The 27,424-nt window shown below is 37.3% G+C and overlaps 7 protein-coding genes across 8 annotated transcripts; 4 read left to right on the top strand and 3 right to left on the bottom strand.

The window, feature by feature from the left end:
• Positions 1-1,651: 1,651 nt before the first annotated feature.
• LOC106438360 (ABC transporter G family member 31) lies at positions 1,652-8,413 on the top strand. The gene is made up of 20 exons (XM_013879489.3): positions 1,652-2,437; positions 2,514-2,634; positions 2,725-2,813; positions 2,904-2,988; positions 3,168-3,330; positions 3,424-3,500; positions 3,634-3,778; positions 3,864-4,165; positions 4,320-4,601; positions 4,689-5,005; positions 5,080-5,240; positions 5,316-5,419; positions 5,507-5,663; positions 5,744-5,904; positions 5,997-6,329; positions 6,412-6,702; positions 6,797-6,880; positions 6,987-7,120; positions 7,187-7,841; positions 7,932-8,413. The coding sequence occupies exons 1-20, from the start codon at positions 2,100-2,102 to the stop codon at positions 8,196-8,198; spliced, it is 4,266 nt and encodes a 1,421-aa protein (XP_013734943.2). The 5' UTR covers positions 1,652-2,099; the 3' UTR covers positions 8,199-8,413.
• A 136-nt stretch (positions 8,414-8,549) lies between these two features.
• On the top strand, positions 8,550-9,422 carry LOC106438362 (protein ELF4-LIKE 1). Its single transcript, XM_013879490.3, has one exon. It carries the CDS (start codon positions 8,772-8,774, stop codon positions 9,186-9,188), a length of 417 nt encoding a protein of 138 aa, XP_013734944.2. The 5' UTR covers positions 8,550-8,771; the 3' UTR covers positions 9,189-9,422.
• A 1,279-nt stretch (positions 9,423-10,701) lies between these two features.
• On the bottom strand, positions 10,702-12,318 carry LOC125606887. The gene has a single exon (XM_048775884.1). The coding sequence runs from the start codon at positions 12,086-12,088 to the stop codon at positions 11,663-11,665; it is 426 nt and encodes a 141-aa protein (XP_048631841.1). The 5' UTR covers positions 12,089-12,318; the 3' UTR covers positions 10,702-11,662.
• Positions 12,319-14,788: 2,470 nt separating this feature from the next.
• LOC111197747 (zinc finger CCCH domain-containing protein 32) lies at positions 14,789-17,329 on the bottom strand. 2 transcript variants are annotated; one of them, XM_022716059.2, is made up of 8 exons: positions 17,092-17,329; positions 16,854-17,008; positions 16,645-16,784; positions 16,419-16,481; positions 16,202-16,321; positions 15,821-16,120; positions 15,471-15,743; positions 14,789-15,376 (listed from the first exon to the last, which is right to left on the bottom strand). In XM_022716059.2, exons 2-8 carry the CDS (start codon positions 16,921-16,923, stop codon positions 15,053-15,055), a joined length of 1,290 nt encoding a protein of 429 aa, XP_022571780.2. In that variant the 5' UTR covers positions 16,924-17,008; positions 17,092-17,329; the 3' UTR covers positions 14,789-15,052. The 2 variants fall into 2 exon arrangements, with proteins under 2 accessions (XP_022571780.2, XP_022571781.2); XM_022716060.2 differs by having other exon boundaries at positions 16,854-17,003; positions 17,092-17,242.
• A 182-nt stretch (positions 17,330-17,511) lies between these two features.
• Positions 17,512-18,823, top strand: LOC106438366 (transcription termination factor MTERF8, chloroplastic). Its single transcript, XM_013879496.3, has one exon. It carries the CDS (start codon positions 17,528-17,530, stop codon positions 18,731-18,733), a length of 1,206 nt encoding a protein of 401 aa, XP_013734950.3. The 5' UTR covers positions 17,512-17,527; the 3' UTR covers positions 18,734-18,823.
• Positions 18,824-18,876: 53 nt separating this feature from the next.
• On the top strand, positions 18,877-21,847 carry LOC111214059 (metal tolerance protein C1-like). Its single transcript, XM_022716058.2, has 12 exons — positions 18,877-19,390; positions 19,467-19,536; positions 19,613-19,710; positions 19,809-19,930; positions 20,014-20,129; positions 20,255-20,351; positions 20,475-20,559; positions 20,725-20,787; positions 20,876-20,981; positions 21,087-21,217; positions 21,316-21,407; positions 21,485-21,847. The coding sequence occupies exons 1-12, from the start codon at positions 19,085-19,087 to the stop codon at positions 21,591-21,593; spliced, it is 1,395 nt and encodes a 464-aa protein (XP_022571779.2). The 5' UTR covers positions 18,877-19,084; the 3' UTR covers positions 21,594-21,847.
• LOC111214058 lies at positions 21,762-24,626 on the bottom strand. Its single transcript, XM_022716057.2, has 2 exons — positions 24,457-24,626; positions 21,762-23,987 (listed from the first exon to the last, which is right to left on the bottom strand). The coding sequence occupies exon 2, from the start codon at positions 23,985-23,987 to the stop codon at positions 21,870-21,872; it is 2,118 nt and encodes a 705-aa protein (XP_022571778.2). The 5' UTR covers positions 24,457-24,626; the 3' UTR covers positions 21,762-21,869.
• Positions 24,627-27,424: the final 2,798 nt, after the last annotated feature.

The following is a 27,424-nucleotide window of genomic DNA, read 5'->3' as shown; positions in this document are numbered from 1 at the left end:
AAAGTATTTATCCTTTTTATCCTTTTTTCTTATGTGTTATAAAAATGTTAAATTGTAAATTTGGTATGTATGCCGGAACTATTTATGTTGGTTTGTATACAGTTACGAATATGCATATTACTAATCAGACGTTGTATTTTAATTTTAGAATACAATTATTTTTTTATTTTTTATTTCAGCACTAAATAATTAGGATACTATAAATTATAAAACAATCATTAAATTCACGCATCACCTTACCTGTTCTAGAGAGATAACACTCCTTCTGTTATTCTGTGTATTTTGTAAATCTTTCTGTATTAATTTGAGTTGAAATCCAGACTTCGTAACGCAAAATCATTAATGAATTTGGATTAAAAGACTTCCACGAATCCTGTTACATTTTCTTTACAATAACAGTGAAAATTACATGAAAATATGATAGGCTAGTGCACATTTTATTATGTGTTATATAAATACAGTATTAAATTATAAATTTGGTATATATGCCGAGATATTTATGTTGGTTCATATATGGTTTCGAACATACTTTTTTTGTCAACATATTCCACTAAACGCTAAAATATCCAAGATATTACATAGTTTTTACAAGCCATTCTTGCTTGCTTAACAAGAACATCAACAAGAGTTAGAGATTCTCTAGATACAGAATGGAAAGTGTGATAGTCTTCTAACACGTCTTGTAACACAGGTGCAGCCTCTGTGATAAAGACATGAGCAACCTCTGTGGTACGGGCAGGCTGGATGTTTTGATAAGTACGAATATTACTTCAGACGTTATATTTTAATTTTAGAATACCATTATTTTTAACACTAGATAATTATATTATTATAAACTATAAACCGGTAATTCTATTTGTATTATAAGAATTCACGTTTAATTGCACCATCTAAACCACTTTAATGATATAATATTTTCACATGCATATTTTTTGTATATTTTTGCTCCATTAATTTGCATAATTTCATTTTTAAAAACTCGAAATCTAAACTTTCTAATATTCATTAGTAAATATTTAGTCAAACTACTGAATCAATAAGGTTTCACAAACCCTATTACATTTTCTTTATAATAACAGTGAAAATTACATGAAATATTGAAGGCTAATGTAAACAAAAACCCTGACTAGCGATACTAGTTTTTTTACCAACTTTAAATCAAACAAAAATTATCTACTGATGTATCCCCATCTCTATGTAATTATTGTTCAATTTGTTTCCATATAAGAATGTAATCTTATTGAATCGGCGGCGATCCTTCTTCCTTTTCTATTATTTTTTGCTGTAAAAATGCTGGTTGCTTCCCTGTAATCTTGTAAAATTAATGAAAATCTTTTATAAGAAAGTATAGTAGTATACTGATTTATTTATAAATTCGCTTATTTATTTTACAAGAACAAACAAAGAATATGGATTACAGTTCTAAGATGAAGCCTACACTCTAACACCATCCTATATTTGGAAGTTTCAGGCTACAGACAAACTGGCTTCCTTTTATCAACCATTAATACAATTGATTCACAGCTTTGATCTCTTCTCAGTATTAATTTGTGGAAGCAATTTTAAAAATAAATATAAATATAAATGAATTTTACTATCTCCACCAATTATAAGTTTTAATACAATTAAATTAGTAATGGAAAATATATTCACCGCTTTGATTTCATATTATTAATTTCCCTAAACTAAAAGTCTAAAACATAATGAAATTCATTGGTTGCTTTAATTACCCGAAAACAAATAAATTCACATTAAACCCCTTCGAGACGAAAAAGCAAAAATGTCAGACACGTGTCAAATACAGAGTGAGAACAGGAGACACAAAGTTGGACTGGGTTCTATATATCAAACTCCTTTATACCCTCGACTAACAAGCACACAACAACTTGAACAAGTAAGGGTAACATAGTCCTTTTAAGTAGCTTCAAATATGCCCGGGGATCATGGACGGACGCTTATATGCAGCTTCGACACCTAATAATCTAACTGAATCACAAACCGAGTCCCCAAAACAAAACAGAAAAATATCTCTCAGAGATCGATCATAGAGAAGAAAACAGAATCTTGATCGACCTCGGAGAAGAAGAAGAGAATAATCAATGGCGGCCGCTTCTAATGGGAGTGAGTATTTCGACATCGACGTCGAGACGGGAAGAAAATCGTTCGCGCGGCCGTCGAACGCTGAGACAGTGGAGCAGGACGAAGAAGATCTGAGATGGGCGGCGATCGGACGGTTACCGTCGCAGAGACAAGGGAGCCATTTAGCGACTTTGCGTCGGTCGCAAACTTCTGGTTACGCAGACGGGAACGTCGTGCAGACGATTGACGTAAGGAAGCTCGATCGTTCGGATCGTGAGATGGTTGTTCGTCAAGCTCTCGCCACTAGCGATCAGGATAATTACAAGCTTCTCTACGCTATCAAGGAACGGCTCGATAGGTATCTTTTTGATTCTCTGTTTCTATTTTTAGGTTTTCTTTTTTTAAATTAATGTTAAAAACAATATTCATTGTAGAGTTGGTATGGAAGTTCCCAAGATTGAAGTCCGGTTCGAGAATTTGAAAGTTGAAGCTGATGTTCAAGCCGGTACAAGAGCTTTACCGACTTTGGTTAACGTTTCTCGTGATTTCATCGAGGTTGTTCTTCTTTTCTCATGACTATATTTTCCACACGTAACCATTTTACGTGATTGTTTTCTTATTTTTGTATCTATTTTTTTGTTGCAGCGTGTTTTAAGCAGTTTGAGAATAATGAAGACTAGAAAACACAAGCTTACCATATTGAAAGATATCAGTGGTATTATCAAACCAGGAAGGTCAATAAAAATAATACTGTTAAGATTATCATAACCAAGCGAGTATGTATAAAGGGACTAACAGTTTTTTATATGTTTCTGTTCTTGAAGGATGACTTTGCTATTAGGACCACCAGGTTCCGGAAAATCGACTTTACTTCTTGCTCTCGCAGGAAAACTTGATCAAACTTTAAAGGTTGATCATTAATCCGTGATGCTATTTACTTTGCTTATTCATATATTATATCACATGCATCTTATGTTTCGATATCTCTATTTTAGTTTGTTGCTTACATGTGTCTTGGAATTTTTTTTCTTTTTCTTAGATTTTCTCTATTTTGGTATTAATGATAAAGTTATGTTTTGGTTTTACAGAAAACGGGTAACATCACTTATAATGGAGAGAGTTTTGATGAGTTCCATGTCAAAAGGACTTCAGCATATATTAGTCAAACAGATAATCACATTGCTGAACTTACTGTTCGTGAGACGCTTGATTTTGCTGCAAGATGTCAGGGCGCAAACGAAGGCTTTGCAGGTATTTTCATTTGTTATTTTTTTGTACCACTTTACAATGATAACTAATTCAAGTTTCAAATGCCCTCAAATGCTTCCTGTTTACAAATTATAGGTATAATGAAAGATCTAACCCGATTAGAGAAAGAAAGGAGTGTACGTCCTTCTTTTGAGATTGATGCTTTCATGAAGGTATGCTTCTTATATATTAGCACCTAACTTCTTTTGATTAATTCTATTATTATGTAATGATTAACTAGTTACAATAACCAACACTAGTGTTACAAAAAAAAAACAACACTTATTTTTATTACTTTGTTTACAGGCTGCTTCTGTGAGTGGTAGTAAGCATAGTGTTTCCACGGATTATGTGCTTAGGGTGCTTGGTCTTGATGTATGTTCTGATACAATGGTTGGTAACGATATGATGAGAGGTGTTTCAGGAGGTCAGAGGAAAAGAGTAACAACAGGTCTATTTCACTCTTTTTAACTTATATATTCTCACTTTATTTACTTAACACATAATACTAACTTATAAATCTTGAAACAATACAGGAGAGATGACCGTGGGGCCAAGAAAAACATTGTTTATGGATGAAATATCTACTGGTCTTGATAGCTCAACGACTTTCCAGATTGTGAAATGTGTCAGAAACTTTGTCCATTTAATGGATGGAACCGTTCTCATGGCACTTCTTCAGCCTGCACCCGAAACATTTGATCTCTTTGACGATTTGATTCTTCTATCAGAAGGTTACATGGTATACCAAGGTCCTCGACAAGATGTGATCGGATTTTTCGAGTCTCTAGGATTCCGTCTCCCACCACGTAAAGGTGTTGCAGATTTTCTCCAAGAGGTATTATTATACACATACTAACTCTAACTATTTCTTTGGTTTTTTTATAAGCTAAAACATCAATAGGTATGGTATAGGAGTACACTGTCACATTGTAGCCCAAACATCTATTCTCTAACTAATTAAGAATATGTTTTATAATGTTGGTATGCAGGTGACCTCCAAAAAGGATCAAGCTCAGTATTGGGCAGATCCTTCTAAGCCTTATCAGTTCATTCCTGTCTCAGACATAGCGGCTGCATTCCGCAGCTCGAAGTACGGGCATGCTGCAGATTCAAAGCTTGCAACACCATTTGATAAGTCATCCGCGGATCCTTCAGCTTTATGCAGAACACAATTTGCCATATCAGGATGGGAAAACCTCAAAGTTTGCTTTAGACGAGAAATGCTACTGATCAACCGGCACAGGTTTCTTTACACTTTTAGGACATGCCAGGTATTTAATAAGTCTACCTATTTTTTCATTACCTCTTGTTTGTTTCATCCGTATGTTTCTGACCCGAAATATTTTTTTCCCGTAAAGGTTGCATTTGTGGGATTTGTCACAGCCACAATGTTCTTGAGAACTAGATTACATTCAACAAACGAAGCATATGGCAACGAATATCTATCTTGCCTATTCTACGGCCTAGTGCACATGATGTTCAATGGTTTCTCTGAACTGCCTCTCATGATATCTCGTCTCCCGGTTTTTTACAAGCAAAGGGATAACTCGTTTCATCCCGCTTGGTCCTGGTCTATTGCCAGCTGGTTGTTGCGTGTGCCTTACTCTGTCCTTGAATCTGTTGTCTGGACTTCTGTGGTATACTACAGTGTGGGACTTGCTCCCTCACCAGGCAGGTTGGTTAACATTTCTCTAGACTGGTTTATAAGTTTTTCAGTTTTAAATGATCTCTTTTTTCTTGTTTCCTCAGATTTTTCCGATACATGTTACTCCTCTTCTCGGTGCATCAAATGGCTCTCGGTTTGTTTCGTATGATGGCTTCTATAGCAAGGGATATGGTCATTGCCAACACATTCGGATCTGCAGCAATCTTAGCAGTGTTCTTGCTTGGTGGATTCGTTATTCCAAAAGGTTTATTAATACTACTTCTTGCATTACAGAAACTAATACAAGTTGTTATACTAAAAACCATATCATTTTTGACAGATGATATTAAACCGTGGTGGACTTGGGGCTTTTGGGTTTCGCCGTTATCCTATGGGCAACGTGCCATTGCGGTCAATGAGTTCACAGCCACACGGTGGATGGAGGTGTGTTCTATAATTTTCACTATTAAGTTTTATTATACTTTGTTAGAATATACAATGCTTAACTACAAACTTTTACACATCAAGCAGCCATCCGCTATCTCGAATACTTCAGTTGGATTCAACTTTCTCAGGCTACGCAGTTTTCCAACAGAGGACAACTGGTATTGGATTGGAGTCGGGGTCCTCATTGCTTATGCACTTCTCTTCAACAACATTGTTACTGTCGCCTTGGCTTATCTTAACCGTGAGAGTCTCTCTATTAACACTCATGATCCTTTCTTATATATCTCTGTGGAATGATTGTGAAGATTTTCTCTCTTGCAGCTCTAAGAAAAGCTAGAGCAGTTGTTTTAGACGATCCGAATGAAGAAACTCAAACTGCTTCAGCAAAACAAGGAAGAAGTGAGAAAAAAGGAATGATTCTTCCATTCAAACCATTAACAATGACTTTCCACAATATTAACTATTATGTTGATATGCCAAAGGTTAAACTTTACTTCTTTCTCTGTTTCACTTTGGTCGTTTCAGTACTTATCTATGGTTGCATAAAGTTTTTTTTATGGTTTTGAAATATCAGGAAATGCGTTCTCAAGGTGTACCAGAGACAAGACTACAACTGTTATCGAACGTGAGTGGAGTCTTCTCCCCTGGTGTTCTCACAGCTTTAGTTGGTTCAAGCGGTGCAGGAAAGACTACATTGATGGATGTTCTCGCGGGTCGAAAGACCGGTGGTTACATCGAGGGAGATATCAGAATCTCCGGTTACCAAAAAGAACAACAAACGTTTGCTAGAATATCTGGATATGTTGAGCAGAACGATATACATTCTCCTCAAGTAACCGTTGAGGAGTCCCTTTGGTTTTCAGCTAGCCTTCGTCTTCCTCAAGAGATTACCAAAGATCAGAAAAAGGTAAATATTGTAATGAGTTTTAAAGCATTTGGTTCCCATAAGGATAGTGCACTAATAACAATTTTTTGTGTGTTTTTGTTAGGAATTTGTGGAAGAAGTTATGAGACTAGTAGAGCTTGATAGTCTAAGATATGCGCTAGTAGGTTTACCGGGTACGACCGGGCTTTCGACAGAACAGAGGAAACGTCTAACAATTGCGGTTGAGTTAGTGGCAAACCCATCGATTATTTTCATGGATGAACCAACATCTGGGCTTGATGCAAGAGCAGCCGCCATCGTGATGAGAACTGTTAGGAACACTGTTGACACTGGAAGAACAGTTGTTTGCACCATTCACCAACCCAGCATTGACATTTTTGAGGCTTTTGACGAGGTTTGCCCTACGTTTTGCTTGGATCACAAGAAATTATCATCAACCTTTGATGTTAACGTGTTTGCTATTTTTTCTTAACCTTAAAAATGTACAGCTACTTCTAATGAAACGTGGAGGACAGGTTATATATGGTGGGAAACTAGGTCAACACTCAAAGGTTATGGTAGACTACTTTCAGGTACTTGTTCTTAGCCTTCTCTTCTGTTGTGATATTGAAACTAAGATGCTTGTTGCCCAAGAAAACTATTATGGCAAACCCTAAACCCTAAATAAACCGTCTACAGGGGGTTGACGGAGTCCCTGCAATCTCAAGTGGTTACAATCCAGCAACTTGGATGCTTGAAGTAACCACACCCGCTTTGGAGGAAAAAATCAACATGGACTTTGCAGATTTATACAAGAAATCTCAACAGTTTAGGTAACTTCACAACTCATCTTTAGCTTTTAAAACTTTATCTGATACCATACCGTGTAAACCACGCAGAGAAGTGGAGGCGAACATCAAACAACTCAGTGTTCCACCACAAGGCTCAAAGGCAATAACGTTCGCTTCAAGATACTCACAAAGCCAATTATCTCAGTTTCGACTCTGCCTCTGGAAACAGAACCTTGTCTACTGGAGAAGTCCAGCGTACAACCTCGTGAGATTGCTCTTCACAACGGTCGCTGCGATTATACTCGGCACCGTGTTCTGGGACGTTGGTTCCAAGAGGACTTCCACACAAGATCTGGTCACCGTTATGGGAGCTCTCTACTCGGCTTGTCTGTTTCTTGGAGTTAGTAACGCTTCGTCGGTACAACCAATCGTTTCAATAGAAAGAACAGTTTTCTACAGAGAGAAATCCGCAGGAATGTATTCTCCAATTCCGTATGCAGCAGCTCAAGGCCTTGTGGAGATACCTTACATTTTCACACAAACTATTCTCTATGGTGTCATCACTTACTTCACCATTGGTTTCGAAAGAACGTTCAGTAAGTTTATACTCTACTTGGTGTTCATGTTCCTCACTTTCACCTACTTCACATTCTACGGCATGATGGCCGTTGGTCTCACCCCGAACCAGCACTTAGCCGCTGTGATCTCCTCTGCGTTTTACTCTCTCTGGAATCTCCTCTCTGGTTTCCTCGTCCAAAAACCTGTAAGTACTCCAGTCTATCAAGTGAATATTTAGTTAGACTCAATTGCCCTTTTAGAACAATCTTTTAAATACCTTTTTTTTTTTGTTCAGTTGATTCCAGTGTGGTGGATATGGTTCTATTACATATGTCCAGTGGCGTGGACACTTCAAGGAGTGATACTCTCACAGCTTGGTGACGTGGAGAGCATCATTGACGACCCAATGTTCCATGGGACAGTCAAGCAGTTTATTGAACAGGACTTCGGGTTTAAGCCAGGCATGATTGGTGTCTCTGTTGCTGTTCTTGTCGGATTTTGCGCTCTCTTCTTCTCTGGATTCGCACTTTCAGTCAAGTTCCTCAATTTCCAGAGAAGATAAAGAACAAAGGATGATGACTACTCTCTTTCTTTATCTTTGATCTTTTTGGCTCTTTGTTACATGTAGTTAGGTTGATCTTTCTAGTATACAGTTCAATTGCAATTTATTCAAATTTGTTCATTTCTTGTTCGTGATTACTAAAAGAAAAAGTATCATTTGTAAACTTAAATGCGTTTTTTTAATTTTAACGGAAGATATGGAAAAGGTCAGATATTTTTGGTCCGAGGTTTTCACTTTTTATTTATTTTTTAATTTAATAGTCCTCTGCTCGATATTTAATATTAACCGGAAATGTAGTTGACGATTCTTTGAGCTACCGTTACTTTTGTACGACACCATCCAATCAGATTCGTCCAACGGGCCCCTCTTTTAAACACGCATTGGTCCTTCACAGAACAATGTCACGGTCATCTTCATGACTCGAACAAACTACAATTCGAGTAGGCTCTTCCAGAAGGAGCGGCAAATAATGTAATAAGAAATTACAAACAATGGTTCGTCGCGTCAACGGTGGAATGAACTCTGAAGTATCTCTAGATTGATCAGCCGTTGAGGCTTTGATTTTCAAAACTAATGGAAGCACCAAGACGTCGATCGATCGTCGGAAACAACCGGAAGAGCAGCAAACGAGCTCTGACGGAGATGAACAAAGACGACGACCATATTACGGCGGCGGAGAATGAGGAGTTCAACGACGTGGAGGTGTGGAATACGCTGAGTAGTGGCTTCAAGCGTGCGCAACTCGTTCTAGACCAGAATCATGACTTGATCCGACGCGTCAACGACAATCATTTGTCCCGGATCCCAGAGAACGTCTCCAGGAACGTTGGCTTGATTAACGAAATCAACGGTAATATCTCGAGAGTTATGGAGATTTACACCGATTTAGCTGTAGACTTCTCAAAAAGAATCGAGGAGGCCAAGAGTGGCGACACCGACACAACCACCTCCGGTTCCTACGGCTGTGGACAGAGCTCTTGCCGTTCTTGAGCTCTGTTTCGCAAGTTTAGTATCCAAATAATTACGAGAATTAGCGTGGTGGATTAGAATCTTGATATGGCCTTCCTTGCATTGTATCCTATGATTTTGACCCTTCTAAGGTATTCATGTTTCTGTAATCAGCTTTGTCCTCTCTTCTGTGAAGGTTGTTGCATGTGTGTCATTAGTACAGCTATCGCTACTTTCATTGATTGATAATGATACAATTCGATGGTTTGGTTGTTTGTTTTGAGGATTGAAATAACTCTTACAAGAAAAAGAGGGTTGCAGGTTGCTAAGTTTTGAATATAGAGGAACCTAGCTTCCTAGCTGATCATGAGTTCCTAGTACTATTTGATTCGAGTAATTGTGGAATAAACATTTTTTAGTTAATCAACATCAACTTTGTGCCAACTATAAAATCAAAAAAAAAAAAACTGAGTTTTAGATATGGTTAAATGTTGGGTTTACTAAACTTTTTTTTTAATTTAGTTTTAGTCGATGAAAAATTATGTAGCCAAAAACATAATTCAAAGACATGTTTTGTGAATAAAATAATAACTTAAATCAAAATAATTAAAATATATTACATTTATTGTCACTTAATTTTTCATTCCATATAATTATTTTATTAAATAATTTTTTTTCTATTTTAGTTAATTTAGTCAAACACATAGAAAGAGTCATTTTTATTAGTTTATAAAATCAGTTAGACATGAACATTGACTATCCATTTAGGTACATATTATTCTTTCGAGTATCATTTTATTTTGTTTTTAAATTAGGCACCGCTTGAATATTATAAATTTTGTGTGGTTTTTGAATTGAGTTCGATTATGATGTATAGAAACCTAAAAATATCTAAATAACAAATGTATCTGAAATGAGTTCGGATATTTAAACTAAAAATAACCATATTACCTGATTCGGTCAAAATCTTTTGAATACAATTAGTTATATTACGACTCATCTAAAATATATAACACTAATTATGAAAAATAAATATTAATGTATAAAATATAATAACCCATATCTGCGTCAATCTCTAGTATTCATTAAACATGGAACTTTTGGACAAAATAGGAACTCACCACTATAAAAGATATATGCAAGATTTAGCTTTCATATATTTATTTTTTTTGCAACTGATTTTGATTTAGCTTTCATATTCATCAAACTAATTGCCAGAAAAGAGGATATACAGGAGATTAGCTTTCATATTCATCAAATTAAGTGCCAGAAAAAAAGGGTCCGGATCAAAGTGAGGAATTGTTAGTCTCCACCCGATGCATTCCTCTAAGTGCCTAAGTGGACAATTACGTATTATTTCATAAGAAATCAAAGTTAGTTTCCTAGTTTATTTTTCGTTTTAGTAGATTAAATTGTATAGTACAGTCTAATCAGTGGCGAGTATTGTGTTTCATTCACAGTCATGCGCGAAAAAGAAGCATTTGGTCCACTTTAGTACAAAACTATTATATTCCAAAACACTTTTATTATATGGTTCTTTATGAATTTCCTCCACTTTTTATATTCCCTTATTTTACTCTTCTTCTTTTTTTCATAACTAAGGCTGGATTCTTTCAACTCGACGATTAACTGAATTAATAGAATAACCCAGCTCATAACTAGTAGATTCGACCAACATCAAAAGATCATCATAAGCTTAACTTCCATGTGTGGAAAAGTGGTCATCACTAGACTATAAAGATTCTTGTTGGTGAGTCCAATATATATATATGATACACCAGTAATTAAAAAGCATCTAAAAGTATACACTATACAACTATCAAATCAATTATCGGCTTTTTCAAAAAATCAAATCAATTATCGGTCAAAAAAGATGAAGCTCACATATACATAGTAAAAACCACCAAACTATTCTTTAGTTGTTCTTGCTCTTTAGCTTTGCTGGCTATGGAATCTTTATGTTTTATTTTATTTAGAGAATCGATGTTTATTTAAAACAAGAAAATTGGTTTCCAACTGAAACTATCAAATTATTGGGTGAGCAATTAGCATTGAGTAATTTAGTAAAGCATCCTTGATGAAGAAACCACTTGTACACTATTATACTGCCTACTTGTTACAACAACAAACAAATACTGCCTACTTGTTTCTCCTTTTTCAAATTTAATACAGTCCCCCTCTGGTATATATGTATACTTGTAGTTGTATACGTATCAAATCATAACCCTTTTTTCGTTTCTTAGTGTTTAATTAAATGTTGAAGGGTTTGTAACTGGATACATGTGAAAACATAAATTTATTATTATTAATAACAAGAGAACTCGATTAGATTGATGCTGATACTTTTCTTATTTGATGAAGAAAATCTGTGGACATAATCGATGGGTAGATGTGATTCGTAGACACCTTTTTGCAAGCAAAAATCCCAAAAAAATAAAAAAAATAGATAGACATGTATTAGACCTAGTTAGCTTAGACAAAAAGACGTTGTTCGTTTTCCCTCTCAGTGAGACAGATCAGGAAGCGAGACAAGCTTCCCAGAACATTCGACTTTTATCCATCTCACTCACCACCGCACTAGAATCAACGGTAAGATTTTCACGTTGACTTCTCATATATCTTATGATGTAGCTGTTCACCTCTCCTTCTCCGTCCTCGTCTTCTTCCTCCCCTGCTGTGAGAATTATTTCTTCTTTCACCGTATCCTCCGCATCGAAAATCGGTGTCCAGGTCGTCACACAAGACGTCTCGTATGGATTGGCAGTACAAGACTCATCAGTATCATCTCGATCCGCGTAATTGTTATTGTTAACATTGGGTTCGCCGTCGTGGGAACCCTCGATCTGATCGGCGCCTCCGCCTTGGCGATAGGAATCAGAATCTGCAGATGATTCTAATAGCAAGAACGGTGACACATCCAACACCTTCTTGGTTGTGTTCATATTCTTTTTTTTTTCTTTCTCTTTGTCTTAACAGAGGATTATGACAAGCTAATCGACACCAGCAGGTGCGTATCAATGTAATATATATGCACAAGCAGAATGTGACCATTATTATTGACGACTCACGATGTTTTATACTATTTAAATTTTATTTTATGAGCACTTTTGTAGTCGTGGTTCATTTTGTTTCGGAATACGGGAGTTCGTATGCAAAATTAATGACGTGCGAGTATTGGGGGGTCGGCTTCTAGAAGGACGGTGTCTAATAGAAATAAAGTAAATAGCAACGTGCTTTCTTTAACAAAACTTATAATAATATACACTGACTACTTTTTCAGAAAAACACACATAAAACAAAGGCAATTGCCAAATTTGAAAAATCGAGCGTATATTATATCTTTGCTTTTGCTCCCTGGCTTCAATTCTTCTAGAAAGACCATTCAGACACAAGTCCGACTGTCAAAACAAAATTATTTCGTCTAGTTTTCGAAAAAATAAATAAATATATATATATATATATACATACCATATACTCTATCAGATCTTAGATCAAAATTACAATCGCGTATTTATATTATGGTGAGCCATCTTTTGATTATACAGTGCGTAAATACTTACGTGTATTAATGTAGAAGGAATAATAGAAGAACAAAATTGTAAATGAAAATTAGACACATCAACTGTGACAAAAAATAATAATCGCATCAACTGCTACAAAAGACAACAAGAAATACCCTAGATTAGCACCCAAATACCTTATTACTTTAAAATTAAAAAATAACAAAAGTAATATCAATCAGAAGTTTACAAAATTATATTTGAATTTGAATTTAATGTTTTTTTGGCATCAGTTTGGATTTTAATGATTAGAGTTGGTGTTTCAACAAAAAAAGTAATTTAGAGGGTGAAGTTAGAATAAGAGTTGAAGGTTCGATTTGAACCCAAAAAAAAAAAGATTTGAAGGCTCGAAATAATTTAGTCATTACTTTTAATTTGTACTAACTCGATTATTTATTTATTTGTGTGTTAATTTTATCATGATATTTTATGTTATTTAAGTTACTTGCCAAAAAAAAAAGAAGATAATATGCTAAACACATAAATAACCATCGTCACAAAGCGTAGGTCACACCTAGACCAGTGAGCAAGGCGTGGATTAAACCAGAATTGTACCCCCAACAAATTGTTGATTTGATTGTTTGTTGACTTTGATCAACATCCTCCTTTAATCAAAAAGCAGCAGACAAAGGTTAGATGAAAAATGAAGGATTAATTAAATTAATGAAATCTGATCTTATCTTTTGTCAGACAAACAATTAATCAATTGCTTATCCCGTTACGCAATTAAACACTATGATCATTCAAAATGGAACACCTAATTAACAAGTAGACCCACATGAACAAATTTCCAGGTTAATAAAATCTCTGTGTGCCTTGAACAAGTTTCTCCCTCCTTAAACTGAGGCATGTCATTAAGATAATAGCATGCCTTAAAACAAACCAGGCCCATTAATGTTAAAACGTCCATTATGATCCAATTTTTTCTAAATATCAGAATACTACGTGCTTCTCCCTCCTTAATGCCATGCCTCAGTTTTTTTTTTTTGTGTGTGCAACTGCCATGCGCCCATGCCTCAGTTAAACTCCAATCTTCCGTCTCTTCGCTGTGTTACGTACATCAACATACAGTAGATGATTAGCTAGACGACGAAAGAAACTAAACAATAGAAGACACATGCATATCAGAAGAAGACCTCGTTCTTAAGTAGTTTGGTTTTTAAAAATTACTGAAATTAACCGAAATTTTTTGTTACGATTATATTTCGGTTAAAAATTTGGATAAAGTCGGTTAAATTTGGATAATTTCGGTTAGTTTAGTTAATTCAGTCAAAATTTTGGTTAATCCGGTTAGGTCAGTTCAAAATTTTAGGTAATTTAAGTCAAAATTTTGGTTAATTCGATTAGTTTGGTTTGAAATTTAGTTAACGGTTTTTTTTTTGAAAAACAACTAACCGATTATCGAATTGAACCTAAGACCGGAGTTTTTTTTATAAACCTGCCGAATTGAACCAAACTTCTCACCGAACTAACCGAATTTCGGTTCTGTTAAAAATTCCATCCCTAATAGAACACATGAAAGGTCACCAATTCTCAATCTAAAATAAGAAGAGTATTTAAGCTTCTTTTTTTCTAAGTTTTTATGTTTCCCAGCGGCGCAGTTGAGTCCGACTGAAGCAGTAAGTACAGACAAGAAAGAATTCTCGTCCGTGTCTATACAATCATTATACACAAAAAAAGAAGCATTTTCCAGTTTTTATTTGTCTCAATTTTCTGGCCGTTTTTCTTGGTTTGACTATTTTCTATTTTCATTCCGAACATTAGACATTATGGCGCCAAGCTTCAAGATTAGTGTTAAATAAACTTAACATAGGTTCTTTTTACTCACCCTAAAACGTAATCTAATGTGTGGAGCAGTAGTAACAAATGAACAACACACATGGATTCAAGTTCAACTACAAATATGTAACACATGAAAGGTCACCAATTCTCAATCTAAAAGAAGAATAGAATTTGAGCTCTTTTTTAGAAAAAGTTTTTATGTTTCCATTTCTCAGCCGCGCAGATGGGGGTCTGACTGAAGCAGAAGTAGACAAGACAAAGAATCCTCGTCCGTATCTATACAAACATTATACACACAAATGAAAAAAAAAAGCCTTTTCCTCTTATTTTTTGTCTTTGTTTTGAAATGTGCACATATATACACACACTTCTTCTTATATATGCGATTCTCACTCAGTTCTTATACTCAAATAGGCGATTTTGTTACGTCCGGACATTATATATATAAAAATTAACACCACATGCTTCTATATAAACAATAATAATAATGATATAGATTAAGAATTGCAAAAGATGATCCAGAGTCCTGCTTCTGCGTACCCTTTTTCTCTGGAGGTGATCAATTCAAAAGGATCGACGGATTTCTCGGCCATGTCTTGTGATTCTGCTACCAGTTAGAGGAAGAGAGGTCTGGCTCGAGAGTTGTAGGTCAGAGAATGGAATTGAGACGCCGCTCTGGGAGAAAATCAAACCTGCTGAGATGTTAGATGTGCTTCTTGTAGCCCCAGATAAGAGCCCAGTCGAGGAAGGAGCACCCAAGAGAGAGCTCACCGGTGCATCAGGGAGCGAGGACGAAGAAGCATTGTATCCCGTTGGATGATCAAATTTACATGTTGATCCAAACTTGCAGAAACCGTTTTGTATGTAGAAACTGCAGCCTTGCACACCCTGTTAGAGAAGAAACACAAGTGTTACTACTATTATATATGAACAAAGCCCAAAGATTGCAAGAGTCAACAGTGTGGAAAGATGATAATATTACCGGGCGTAGAGGAAGACCAATGGGGCTGAGGTTACAGTTAGCACTTGGTGGAACCCGATGTCGAGGATGATGGAACTTGCAAGATGTTCCAAATTTACAATCTCCTGTTTTCATATAGTACTGGCACTCTAATTCACCGGGTCTCTCTGGAAAGCTATGTGTAGGAGAGGGAAGAGATGGATAAACCCCGGGAAGGGAAGGAGTGGTGGAAGAGAGCTGTGGAACTCCGTATAAAGAAGTTGCCCCAGGAGATAGAGCAGGGCTCACAGGTGCCTGGATGGAAATCAAAATTAAGAGAGAAGAAGAAAAACAAGAAAGAAATAAATGAAGGAAGGGTGGTTAGTGGTTACCGAGTAAGGACTCCAGCCTTGCATAGGAAGGACTCCTGGGGATAATAGCATAGGACCATAGGCGCCTTGCATATAAGAACCAGGAAGAAGAGTTCTGGCAACTCTCAAGCTAGAGGATGGAGCTCCGGGGATAAGTGACTGCTGCTGCTGCTGCAACGATGGATAAAACTGAGGTGCAGATGCAGGTGGCGGTGGTGTTGCAGCAGGAGCAGGAGCAGGCTGAGGATGATGAAATTTACAGGTTATACCAAATTTGCACAGCCCCGTTTTCAAATAGTAGGAGCATTCTTTCTCACCACCCTAGAAAAGAACAGAGCAACCGTCCCTTGATTAGATATTATACATACATATATTGAAAAAAGAAGGGAAACAAAAGCTTACCTCTCGTACAGGGTATCCATAGATATTGAGAGGAACGTGGCTCATGGATCCACCAGCATTCCTTGGATGGTTGAATTTGCATGACGCCCCAAATTTACACGTTCCAGTTTTCAAATAAAACTGCAATAACAAAAAAAATAAAAAAGAAATGAAACTTTACAGTGGATAATCACTAAAATAGAGAATCTTCGAACACTGGGAATGACTAAAGGGTTACCTGACATGGGGGTTCACCAATGCGTTCCGGATACTGCCCTGTAGCTCTAACAGTTGCTTCAACCTACATAAGATAGAGAGACTGTAAACTGTTATTACATAATATTTGTTAACATAAAACTACATTGTCGGTCAGCAGAGCAGTAGTAAGAAGAAAAAGAAGTTGTTGCCCACGGAAGCTTTATATAACTTCTTACATTACAGGGGATTAAAGAAAAAAGTTTTACCGTGGCACGATCGGGAGGATGATTGTAACGGCATCGAGAACCGTAACCACAGACACCAGTACGCATGTAGTAAGGACAGTCAGGGGCAGCTGGTCTCTCTGGGTACGTCTCTCCACCCAACCCTAATCGCCACATCGATTCTGCACATGAATGCTAAAAAAATTAACTTAAAAAGAAAACAAGAATGCTGAGAAGGAAGAGAGAGAGACCTTCGAGTCCTGTGTCAGCAGCATTTCCATGTGCAGATTGGGAGGGCGGAGTGCGTCCATACATGTCCATGTGAAGCACCCTTCTCTTTCTTTTTTTTTTAGGGATTTGGTGTACAGTGAAGTTAAGTAAAACTCTCTCACCTAACCAACCTTCTCTACACACAGAGAGAGAGAAAAGAAAAGTGAGTAACGAAAAAAATGTCAAAAGGTCGTCACCATCTATGGAGATTTCATTTACCGGAGAACGAGAGCTGAGATGCTTCGACACTGATTCCTTCTTCTTCTTCTCCTCTCTCTCTCCCCTCTTTAGCCCGTACTGTTGTATCTTTTTCTGCTTTCAATTTTGTTTTTCTAATATTATTTATTGATTTTTCACATTATATTTTATTTTTGGCCTAGCTTGAGTCAAGTAAAGGCATCCCAGAAAGAAAGATATTTCCAAAGAGACATAAATTAGTCTCTCTCTCTCTCCAAAGAAAGACGGTAAGCCCGCCCCTTGGGCAGCGAGGATGGCTCGAGAGTGAAAAGGGGCAGCAGGACTCAATCAACAATCTCTTGAACCCATTAAGATGATATATAAGCCCATTTACGGCCCAAAATAGCCACCCGGAGGAGGAAGAAAGAAGATTGGAGATGGAGCCAGCAACCACTCTCTCTCTCAGACACACACACACATGGCCGTTGCGGCTCAAGGCAGTTCCTTTGTGAAGCTCTTCCTCACGAAACCATCGTTTCCCATTACAACAACAACAACAAACTTGTCCCTACCCCCTACGAATCGGAGACCGCTCTTCGTCTTCCCTCCTCCCCAAGCTCACCTTTCCTCTCCCAAGAAAAGCCCTAAACACGAACAGCAGAGACTCTCCTTCACCATTTCCTATCTTGTCGACTCCTGTGGATTATCTCCCGACCACGCATCCATCGCCGCTCGGAAGCTCTCGCTAGATTCTCCGGAACGCCCCAACACGGTTCTCAACCTTCTCCGCGACCATGGTTTCTCCACCTCCCAGATCTCCAGCCTCGTCAAGAAACGCCCCGTTCTGCTTCTAGCCAATGCCGAGTCCGTGCTCCTCCCCAAGCTCCGATTCTTCCTCTCCATCGGCGTCTCCAAATCCTTGCTCGCTCGAACGCTTGCCTCTGATCCCACCATTCTGACCAGAAGCCTCCTCAACCAGCTCATCCCTTCCTACAACTTCCTCAAGAGCGTCCTCGACGCCGACGACAAGATCGTGGCCGCCCTTCGCAGGACGACGTGGATCTTCCTCGAGGACCACACCAAGAACCTCGTCCCCAACATCAACCACATGTCGGAGACGGGTGTCCCTGGGAAATGCATTCAGCTCCTCCTCACGCATTTTCCCGAAGCCGTGATGCAGAAGAGCCACGAGTTCCGGGAAATCACCAAGCAAGCTAAGGAGATGGGATTCAATCCCCAGAAGACAACCTTCGTGCTGGCCATCCACGCTCTCTCAGGGAAAGGCAACAGATCGATATGGGACAAGTGCTTCGAGGTGTACCAGAGGTGGGGGTGGTCGGAAGAGGACATCATGTGCGCGTTCAAGAAACACCCGCACTGTATGATGCTGTCGGAGAGGAAGATAAACAGGACGATGGAGTTTCTTGTGGAGGAGATGAAAATGGCGCCTAGGTCGATCGCAGGGTGCCCCGTGGTGCTGTTTTTCAGCCTGGATAAGAGGATTATACCAAGATGCTCGGTGGTAAAGGTGTTGGTATCCAAGGGGATGGTGAAGGAGGACTGGAGCTTGACGTCGTTGTTGGTTCCAGTGGAGAAAGTGTTCTTGGAGAAGCTGGTGATCAAGTACGAGGAGGAGTTGCCTGAGTTGATGGATGTGTATAGAGGATACACCACCAAACTCTGACCTTTTGTTTTTCTTTTCTTTTCATCTCATATAATTTGCTGAGGGCGGCGTGTGTAATCAAATTTTGGTAATAAAGGGGAAATTTTGTAAGTTTTTTGGTTCAAAGAAAGCAAGAAACGAAGTTGATGACCGTTTCTTCGCTTGCGATGAGAAATTGAAGTTACACGCATAGGTTGATTCGAGAGCATTTTATTTTGCTTCAATTATATATAGAGAGAATCTAACTTAAATGAATAAAATAAAATAAAAAGTTCATTTTTTTCTTCTTCCAATTAAGTCTCCTCTGATGAAGAAGAAGATGGAGTAAATTTCATATGATGGTAGGTTCATCTGTGATAAGCCCCAGCTGAAATGAATCCGATCTGTAGATCATCCCTTTCTCGATTATACCACCACCGTCTTCACTCACCTCTCCGGCGGCAGTCTTCTCCGCTTGAAACCACCCCCAGGTTCAATTTCTCCAAAAGGTGGCATTTTGGCCACACTGGATCTGATCACCAACATCAAAGGCCCGGCGGCAGTGCCGATGAAGGAGAGAGGATTTTCCGGCTTGGTCTAACCGCTGATATCGGTTTGTCTGTCGGCAAAGCTCTCACCGGTTATCTCTGCGGCAGCACCGCCATCATCGCCGACGCTGCTCATTCCGTTTCAGATGTGGTATGCTTATTCTTGATCGAAATCGATGCATTATGATGATGTGGTATAATACTCTATAAATCTTCCTTTGTTTCAGGTCCTAAGCGGTGTTGCTCTATTCTCTTACAGAGCTGCAAATGTTCCCAAAGACAAAGAACATCCATATGGTTGCTTGCTTTCTTCAAATTACTTACCTTCCTTTACTACTACGGTTTTCATGTTGTTAGCGTTTCCTTTGCTCAGGGCATGGTAAATTTGAAACTCTTGGAGCCCTTGGAATCTCTACCATGCTTTTGGCTACTGGCTGTGGCATTGCCTGGCATGCCGCTGACCTCTTACTTGTATGGACCTACCAATTTTTTACATGTTTGGTATACTAACTACTACTACTATCTGTGTTGTTTCTGCTGAGATTTCTTCTTCTCTCGTTTGTTTGCAGAGTGCACTGTCCGCAGCCCCTGAGGTGAATCATACTCATGGTGGACATCATCACGGAATTGATATGACTCACCCCACTCTCGCTTTGACTGTTACTATTGCTTCCATTTCCATCAAAGAAGGGTGGCTCCTTTATTTTCATCTTTCCATTTCTCTTGTGCATCAATCAATATCTACTAATTCCCTTATTTTGACCTGCTTTTCAGGCTTTACTGGATCACGAAACGAGCAGGAGAGAAACAAGGGAGTGGGTTGATGATGGCAAATGCTTGGCATCACCGTTCAGATGCTATTTCTTCTCTAGTTGCACTTGTTGGCGTTGGTAACCATTTTACTCCATTATTCCACACCTAGTTAAAAATGAGTCAGTCTCTAGAATAGCCTTCAAAGAGAACACAACCATTGTGAAACAAAGCATGAAAGTTTTTTTTTTTTACTTATGTGCAGGAGGTTCTATTCTAGGAGTTAATTTCTTAGATCCCCTAGCTGCTCTTGTTGTCTCGGCAATGATTTTCAAAGCTGGACTGGAAACGGGACATCAAAGGTATTCCCCCGTCTGTGTTAATATCAATTCTCTCTATACAAAGGTTGCATTAGCTTGAACATGGAATAATTGTTCTGTCTTTTGGTTCCAACACCATGTCCATTGGTTGATTTCTTTGTTTAGTGTATTGGAACTGGTAGATGCTGCTATACCAGCTCAACAATTAGAGCCAATAAGACAGACCATATTACAGGTTGAAGGAGTCAAGGTATGAGCTATGGATCCTCCTTGTACATTTCATGATGATAAACATTCAAATAATTAAAAAAAAAAACGTTGATATATGGTATTTAGATACACGTGTCTGTAAATCAGAAAGCATGTCTTTATGTTTTCCTCTGTTATTGACTTTCTTGACATTGTCTAAACATAGGGATGTCATCGGCTAAGGGGAAGGAGAGCTGGTTCATCGTTGTATCTTGATGTACACATTGTGGTGAGTGCTGCTTCCTTCCTTCTCTATCAGTGTAGGAAGCAAGAATTATCCCCACTAAAAACAACAAATCACCACCGTTTCCTTACAGGTAGATCCGTTTTCAAGTGTGAGTGTCGCCCATGAGGTAGGAGAATATGTAAGGGGGCAGATCAATAAAAACCATCCTCAAGTGTCTGAAGTTTTCATTCATATAGGTATTGCTGCATATGGTGAAGAAGAATATGTCCAATCTACTACATTACATGTTCTCACTGCTTGTTTGTTGGTCTCTTAGCTATCATCTCAACTTGTCGTTGCAGATCCAGCTTTCTTACAGTTTTCTAGTAGCATGATGGATCACGATAGTATACAAAAGGAAAGTAACATATGCAAAGAGATTAAACTTGTCGAAGCCACTGTCTCGGAAATTTTTTCATCACAGTTCTCTGAGGTACTCTGTTTCTTTCTCTTCTATTATCCAGACCAAAACTAACGTCTGAGTTACTTAGGTTAATCCGTTAAATGGAATTTGTTTTCACATATATGCAGAAAATGATGATAAAACGAGTGACACCCCACTTGTTGCATAGCAAGATCTGGCTCCAAATCGAAGTTGCGATGCCATCAACCATGACAATTCAGTAAAACTCTTCACTTGTAGGCCACTTGGTTTACTCTTGCAAACCATCTGACAATTATTTATTTGGGTACTCTGCAGGGACGCCATGAGAGCCGCTGAAGATGCAGAGAAGGAGATTCTGAAGGCAGTCTCAAATGTGGCTCGTGTCAGCATTCAGCTTAGTCTCAAGAACTCCCTGCCTCAGTAATTACCTCTGGTGTTTTGGATTAAAAAAAATACAATGAGAGCCAATTCTCTGTTTATAACCATGCATGTGGGCGTTTTGTTTATATTACTGGCGTTTTGTTTAGTCTCAAAATTTTGGACCTTGATGAGTGAGGAAAGTTTTGGGAGTGTACAATTGATGAGCTGTGGATAAGGTGAAAGTAAAAATAAGACCATAGCTTTCTTTCAGCCCTGACAATGATCAATAAGAAACAAAAGGCAAAACATTTTCTGTAACTCTATATCGTCTCTCTAACTGCTAGATTCCTCCTGGTTTACGGATGCGCTTTGTGTACTTTGTTTTTCTTGGCTCCTCCGTAGACTTTCTCTTCTTTTCCGAGTTACCTAGGTATCCAAAAGCAAAAGCTTCCAGTGCTTTTGCAGTCAGAGGTCGGGTCCTTGTACTCTGCCTCCGCCCAGGACCGTTTACCTGCTGCACCTCTCGAGGCATTTCCTCATCCATTTGAATAGATGACTGCTGTGCTGCACAAGAGCTCTCACTGTTCTGCACCCCCTCAGCTTCTAGTGAGATTTGTGAAACGTTCAAGTCAAAATCTTCTCTAATTTCTGGTGATATTTGGCGGCCTACATTTCTTCCACAAGAGCTATCTTCTGCAGATGAACCAGTTGAGGAGAGTTTCAGAGGCTGACCTTGATCGATATGCTCCTCTCTCATCAACACCCCATTTTGATCAGCTGGTCTCATCTGTGTCCCCTTCTTCACTGGTTTCTGAGAACAATCTGCCAAACTACTCCTGTTAGATGGATTTCTTGGTCTCCCTCGTTTCCTGTTCTTCTGCAGTCTCTCATTGTCCATGTTTACAGAGCTGTTCTTACCAGAACTAGTACTGACTGTTGCCTTGTTTTTAGATTCTTCAGACAGCTGGTAATCCTCAGATTCACTCAAGTAACTTGTTGAATTGCCTGTCTCAATAGGCAAAGATCTTAGCTCTTTCAATCTACATCTTTCTTCCACACCACTTGTATCCACAATCGTAAACATGGTCACCTCCTCACTTTTACTTGCTTTAATGCGTGGTTCTAGGTACCTTTTCTTCTTCTTCTTGCTCTTGTTTTGTGAAGAATCATCATCATCATCATCATCAAACTCCTCTATATCCATCGCCGGGTCATTCTTGATTTCCTCCTCTTTTTTGCTGCTCCCAATATCCTCCTCATCAGTATTGAGATCAAGAAGCGTGGGATCTAAAGCAACCTTGTTCAAGACATCAGTGAGAGAATCGAAGTAGTGACTCCCCTTTGACATGTTCCTCCTGGAAAACTTATTAGCTTCCGGTACCAGAAAAACAAGAGAGTTCTTCGGACCGTCTTTAGGCTGCTCGGAGTGCCATCCTCTCGCCAACAAACGTGGCCAAACAGCTTCCCAGAAGAGGTCACTGGACCGTGTCTTGCTCATCCTATACTCTCCGGTTAAAAACTTGACAATATCCGCAACGGGAAGATCATTGCGGATTCGGACTTTGGAGGCTCCTCCTCCAGGATTATTCAACTTGGTCGCCTCTAACGTCAAATCTTTCTTGCCTTTACCTATACCAATGGCTTCCGTAAGCTTATCCAAACCAATCATTTCCTTTAAACTGAACACATACTCCTCCAGTTCAATCCTATCTTCTCTAAATGCTTTATATACCTGAAGCAGCATACTCTTGCATTCCTCGGATACATGAGAGGAGACCCGAGAGAGCAATTCTTGTTGCCTCCACCCTGTTAATAGCTTGTGGCCTTGAACAGACTGTTTGCTTCTCCCGGACTTGCGTCCATCTACCCATCTCTTGTATTCATTAGACCTGTAAAAGCTGCCGTAATAGTATGAGAGCATGTCTCCCATCTTCTTACTCCCAACGAATCTTTGCAGCAAGACAAGGTTTTTCCCAATCAAGTAGAGGCCAAGAAGAAACCTCTCTCGCTCGGAGTCGTCCCAAGATTCACCTAAAGTCCCGGGGAACGGATAGAGGCTCTTACCGAGCCACGCAAACTTTAACTTTGAGTTTTTTTGGCATGGCAACGCAAGAACAATACCCCTCGGTTTCGTTCTAGCAGCAGCTGGTTGGCATGAAGGTTTCCTTTTTTCTTCTTCAGTCTCGGCTGCTTCACGGAAACCTCTGAATTTCTCACTTCTTGTCCACATAAGTGGGATAGGCAAACCAAATGTAGTGACCAGGTGGGGATCTGATCCAAAGCACCTAATCAGCTTTGAGCGATCATGCTCTGGGACTAGATGAGGGATCTCTGCCTGGTACTCATCTCCAACACGAGGAAGCACCTGGGGCTCTCCATTAATTCCATTTAGATATGGGGACGAAGATTCATTCACAAGACCTTCCATGGCATCATCATCTGAATGATTTGGCTCCATCTAAGCAAATCACCGCATCCACATCATAAACAAACAGAAAAAAAAAACACGCAAACTTGTCAACTGGTTCCAAATACATGATTCATTTCGCTATTATTAACCAAACTAGGCAACAAAAGAGACCATAACGCACACTACACTAGACCCTCGTAAACATACACCAAAGAAAGAAGGAAAAAAAAAAGGAACTTTGGTTGCGAACCTCCATTGAAGAAGAAGAAGAAGGCAACGTCGAGTAATAAAAAGGATTGTGAATCTAAAGCTAACATGTCAACTTGGCGTGTAAACCCAAAGAGCTACGACACGAACAACAAACGGCGAAACAGACAGAACAATGAAGAAAAAATAAAGGAGCTGTATATATTATATATATTTATATATATCTAGAAAAGACAAGTCGCGTGAAAAGACGGAGACGAAGAGGAAGAAGAAGACATGGTCGGAAGGAAGAAAAAGATGTCGGATTTACCTCAAACACAGCTCAGCTTTGGCATCCACACCCGAAAACTTACGAGTTCTCTTCTCTCTCGCAGACTTTTCTGAACAACCAAAAATAAATATTTATGCAAATGAAGTTGCAAAAAAAACTTGTCTATAAATATAATGGATCTTACGCTTTGCTTTAGAATTTTATTTATGAGCGTGAGACCACGCGTTGCGCTCTTCTACTAAGATGGGCTTCTCTCTATTGGAATGAAACTACCATATTGCCCTTGTTCTGACGACCGTCTCTTCGTGTTCCTTTGACCTCTTTCCGTAATTCACAATGCTTCTGTCTTCCCTTTCGTGGCAAGTGAACTTCTTTCCAATGCTTTCCAACTTCTAATTTTTACTCCCTCTCTTTTAAATTGTAAGTAATTTTAGTTAAAATCACTTATAATTAGAAAATAATTATTTATTAAAAGTATCATTTAAAATATACTTTAAGTAATTATAAAAGACCTACATAATTTAATCGGTCACACAATATTCAATAAATGTAAAAATTGCTAAAATATTAAAATTATTTCTAAAACAACTTTTTTGCTAAATCTACTTATAATATGCAACGGAAAGAATATTTTGTTTGTCTTCGTGTTTAATTACTACAGTCTTTTAAAACGGTCGAAAAAAACTCCCTACTAGAATACTAGTAACAGTTTCTAAGTTAATAGCTTCGTGGGTGATTGGTTGTGATTTTATCACACTTTTTAGTTTTAATTTTTTTTTTAAATCATCAAATCTTATTATGAATCATGATTTGACTTCCTTTTAAATTTTAAAGCATGCATCAAAATTCTATTTATTTTTATGAATCATGATTTACCTTTATTGTTCAAGGTATACCAAAAAAAAAACTTTTTCTTTTTTTCTCCGGTCCAACGAAAAATTTTCTTATGTAAATTAGACAAAAATCATTTTTTTTTGTTAATTAAGCTGTAACATCTCTATAATGAAAAAAATTATGTATGATATAACTAAATTAAATAAGTAAACTTTTTAATATTTAAATATTAAATTTTATATATTTTATTTACTTTATAATAATTTTATAAAAAAATAAATTTTTAAATAACATAAATGTCATTTATATATTAGTATATTATGCTAAGAAATAGGATATTTTTTATAATTTAGATTTTTCTTATAATATAAATTATTTGATATAAAATAATCATTTTATGTATACATCACATATCTCACGTGTGTTATTTAAAAAAATTATAGCCAAAAACATACAACCACACTAATATAACCACAATAAAATTCTCTCCAAAAGCTTTTGAGAATAAGTTTCGTCAACTTAGATATTGTTCATGTACCTAGGACGGAGAATACAAGGGCGGATAGCTTGGCACGTAGTGCTCGGAAACAACCGTTTTTCGTCGTACACATGGATTCAGAGTTACCATCTTGGTTTAATAGTCTATATGAGTCTGTGAATGTTTGCTCAAAAAAAAAAAAAAAAATTCTCTGCAAAAAAAAAATCTATATCAGTAAATTTAAATTTACAGTTACAACCAAATCATGTATAGCATAAATTTTACTGTTACATTTTCTACAAATACTGTACAACCACCAATCATCATCCACATTGTATATGTCTTCTTCTTAACTCGAGTTTATACTGTTACATTTTCTTCAAATACGCCAATCATCCACATTGTATATGTCTTCTTCTTAACTCGAGTTTATGGAAGACAAACTTTAGATATTTATTTTTTCTCATAGGCTAAAACTAACGTTTTACCCCCAAGATGGACTTCACATCATGATTATGTGTAAACTGGTGCATGGATGATGGACTGAGATATTTATACGATAAAACTCTTTCGTGTTTTCATCAACCATACTTTAAATTAGAATAAACAAGAAAGATAGAAAAAAATGTATTTTTTCTATACTATTAAATACTTTTGTCTAACGTGACCAAAATGATAGGAAGAACTATGGTCTAACAACCCCGTACAAGCTTTTTGTAATAATCTTAACCTAGTGAAGTTTGCCTGTTTACAGGACCGGCTTATGAGGGAGGGGGCCTCGGTCCGCTTCAAATCAAATTATATTAAAGGCCTTGATTTCTTTTTAGCATGTTTGGTTTAGATTTGGATAGTATTAACATAATATTACAGATTTTTTTAACTAAAAGTCAAATAGAAATACATGCTTGATTTTACGCATGAGTTGAAAGAATATACTCTTTCCATTTCATTTTAATTTTTGTTTTAGATTTGGACACACAAATTAAAATATATATTTTATTTTGTATATATATTAAATAAAAACATCATTATCAATACAACTAACTATATTTCAACCAATAGTAAAACAAATTAGAATATAAATCAATTAACTTTGTATTAAAATTATAAACGACACTTATTTTACAAAATAAATTTTTACCCTAAAACAACAATTAAACTAAAACGGAGAGAATAGTATTTTAACATCTAACTAGTTATGGATCCCAGTTTTTTTTATTTGTCCAAGAGCCTCCGGTAATGTAAAGTCGGCCCTACATGTTTAGGGAGTAAATATATATATATATATATATATATAAAATAAAATTTGACAACTATGATATTTTATTCAAAATTTCAAATTAGTTCCTAAGTTTTTTTTTTATCTCAGCTTAGAATCGTAATTAGTCCTGAGTTTTTTAAGCTATAGAAAAAGTATTATTTTGTATATTTTCATCATAATATTTTCTTTTAACCTAGAAAACATTATAAACACTACAAGTTATTATAAATTCATTGTTATTTTCGTTTCAGGAAATTTACATATATAAAATACAACAGCTTTAAATTTTAATAAAATAGCAATTTTATTTGTTTTATATAGAATATTGATTTGAAGAAACCTAAGCATGATAAAAAAAAAAATATATATATATATATATATATATACATATAGTAAAAGTTGTATTATTTAGGCTGTATATCAGTTACTGAATG

The sequence above is a fragment of the Brassica napus genome, chromosome A3 (genome assembly GCF_020379485.1).
Source record: "Brassica napus cultivar Da-Ae chromosome A3, Da-Ae, whole genome shotgun sequence".
NCBI classification, from domain to species: domain Eukaryota; kingdom Viridiplantae; phylum Streptophyta; class Magnoliopsida; order Brassicales; family Brassicaceae; genus Brassica; species Brassica napus.
This window is presented reverse-complemented; position numbering and strand designations above follow the sequence as displayed.

Coding starts and splice junctions, on each gene's coding strand:
- LOC111214058 (XM_022716057.2), bottom strand. CDS start 23,987: ATGGAGCCAAATCATTCAGATGATGATGCCATGGAAGGTCTTGTGAAT.
- LOC111214059 (XM_022716058.2), top strand. CDS start 19,085: ATGAATCCGATCTGTAGATCATCCCTTTCTCGATTATACCACCACCGT. Junction 20,560..20,724: donor TACAGGTTGAAGGAGTCAAG/GTATGAGCTATG, acceptor GTCTAAACATAG/GGATGTCATCGGCTAAGGGG. Junction 20,788..20,875: donor ATCTTGATGTACACATTGTG/GTGAGTGCTGCT, acceptor GTTTCCTTACAG/GTAGATCCGTTTTCAAGTGT.
- LOC106438362 (XM_013879490.3), top strand. CDS start 8,772: ATGGAAGCACCAAGACGTCGATCGATCGTCGGAAACAACCGGAAGAGC.
- LOC106438360 (XM_013879489.3), top strand. CDS start 2,100: ATGGCGGCCGCTTCTAATGGGAGTGAGTATTTCGACATCGACGTCGAG. Junction 2,814..2,903: donor GGTATTATCAAACCAGGAAG/GTCAATAAAAAT, acceptor CTGTTCTTGAAG/GATGACTTTGCTATTAGGAC. Junction 5,905..5,996: donor ATTATGTTGATATGCCAAAG/GTTAAACTTTAC, acceptor TTGAAATATCAG/GAAATGCGTTCTCAAGGTGT.
- LOC106438366 (XM_013879496.3), top strand. CDS start 17,528: ATGGCCGTTGCGGCTCAAGGCAGTTCCTTTGTGAAGCTCTTCCTCACG.
- LOC125606887 (XM_048775884.1), bottom strand. CDS start 12,088: ATGAACACAACCAAGAAGGTGTTGGATGTGTCACCGTTCTTGCTATTA.
- LOC111197747 (XM_022716059.2), bottom strand. CDS start 16,923: ATGGACATGTATGGACGCACTCCGCCCTCCCAATCTGCACATGGAAAT. Junction 16,785..16,853: donor TGCTGACACAGGACTCGAAG/GTCTCTCTCTCT, acceptor ATTCATGTGCAG/AATCGATGTGGCGATTAGGG. Junction 16,482..16,644: donor ATCCTCCCGATCGTGCCACG/GTAAAACTTTTT, acceptor TATCTTATGTAG/GTTGAAGCAACTGTTAGAGC.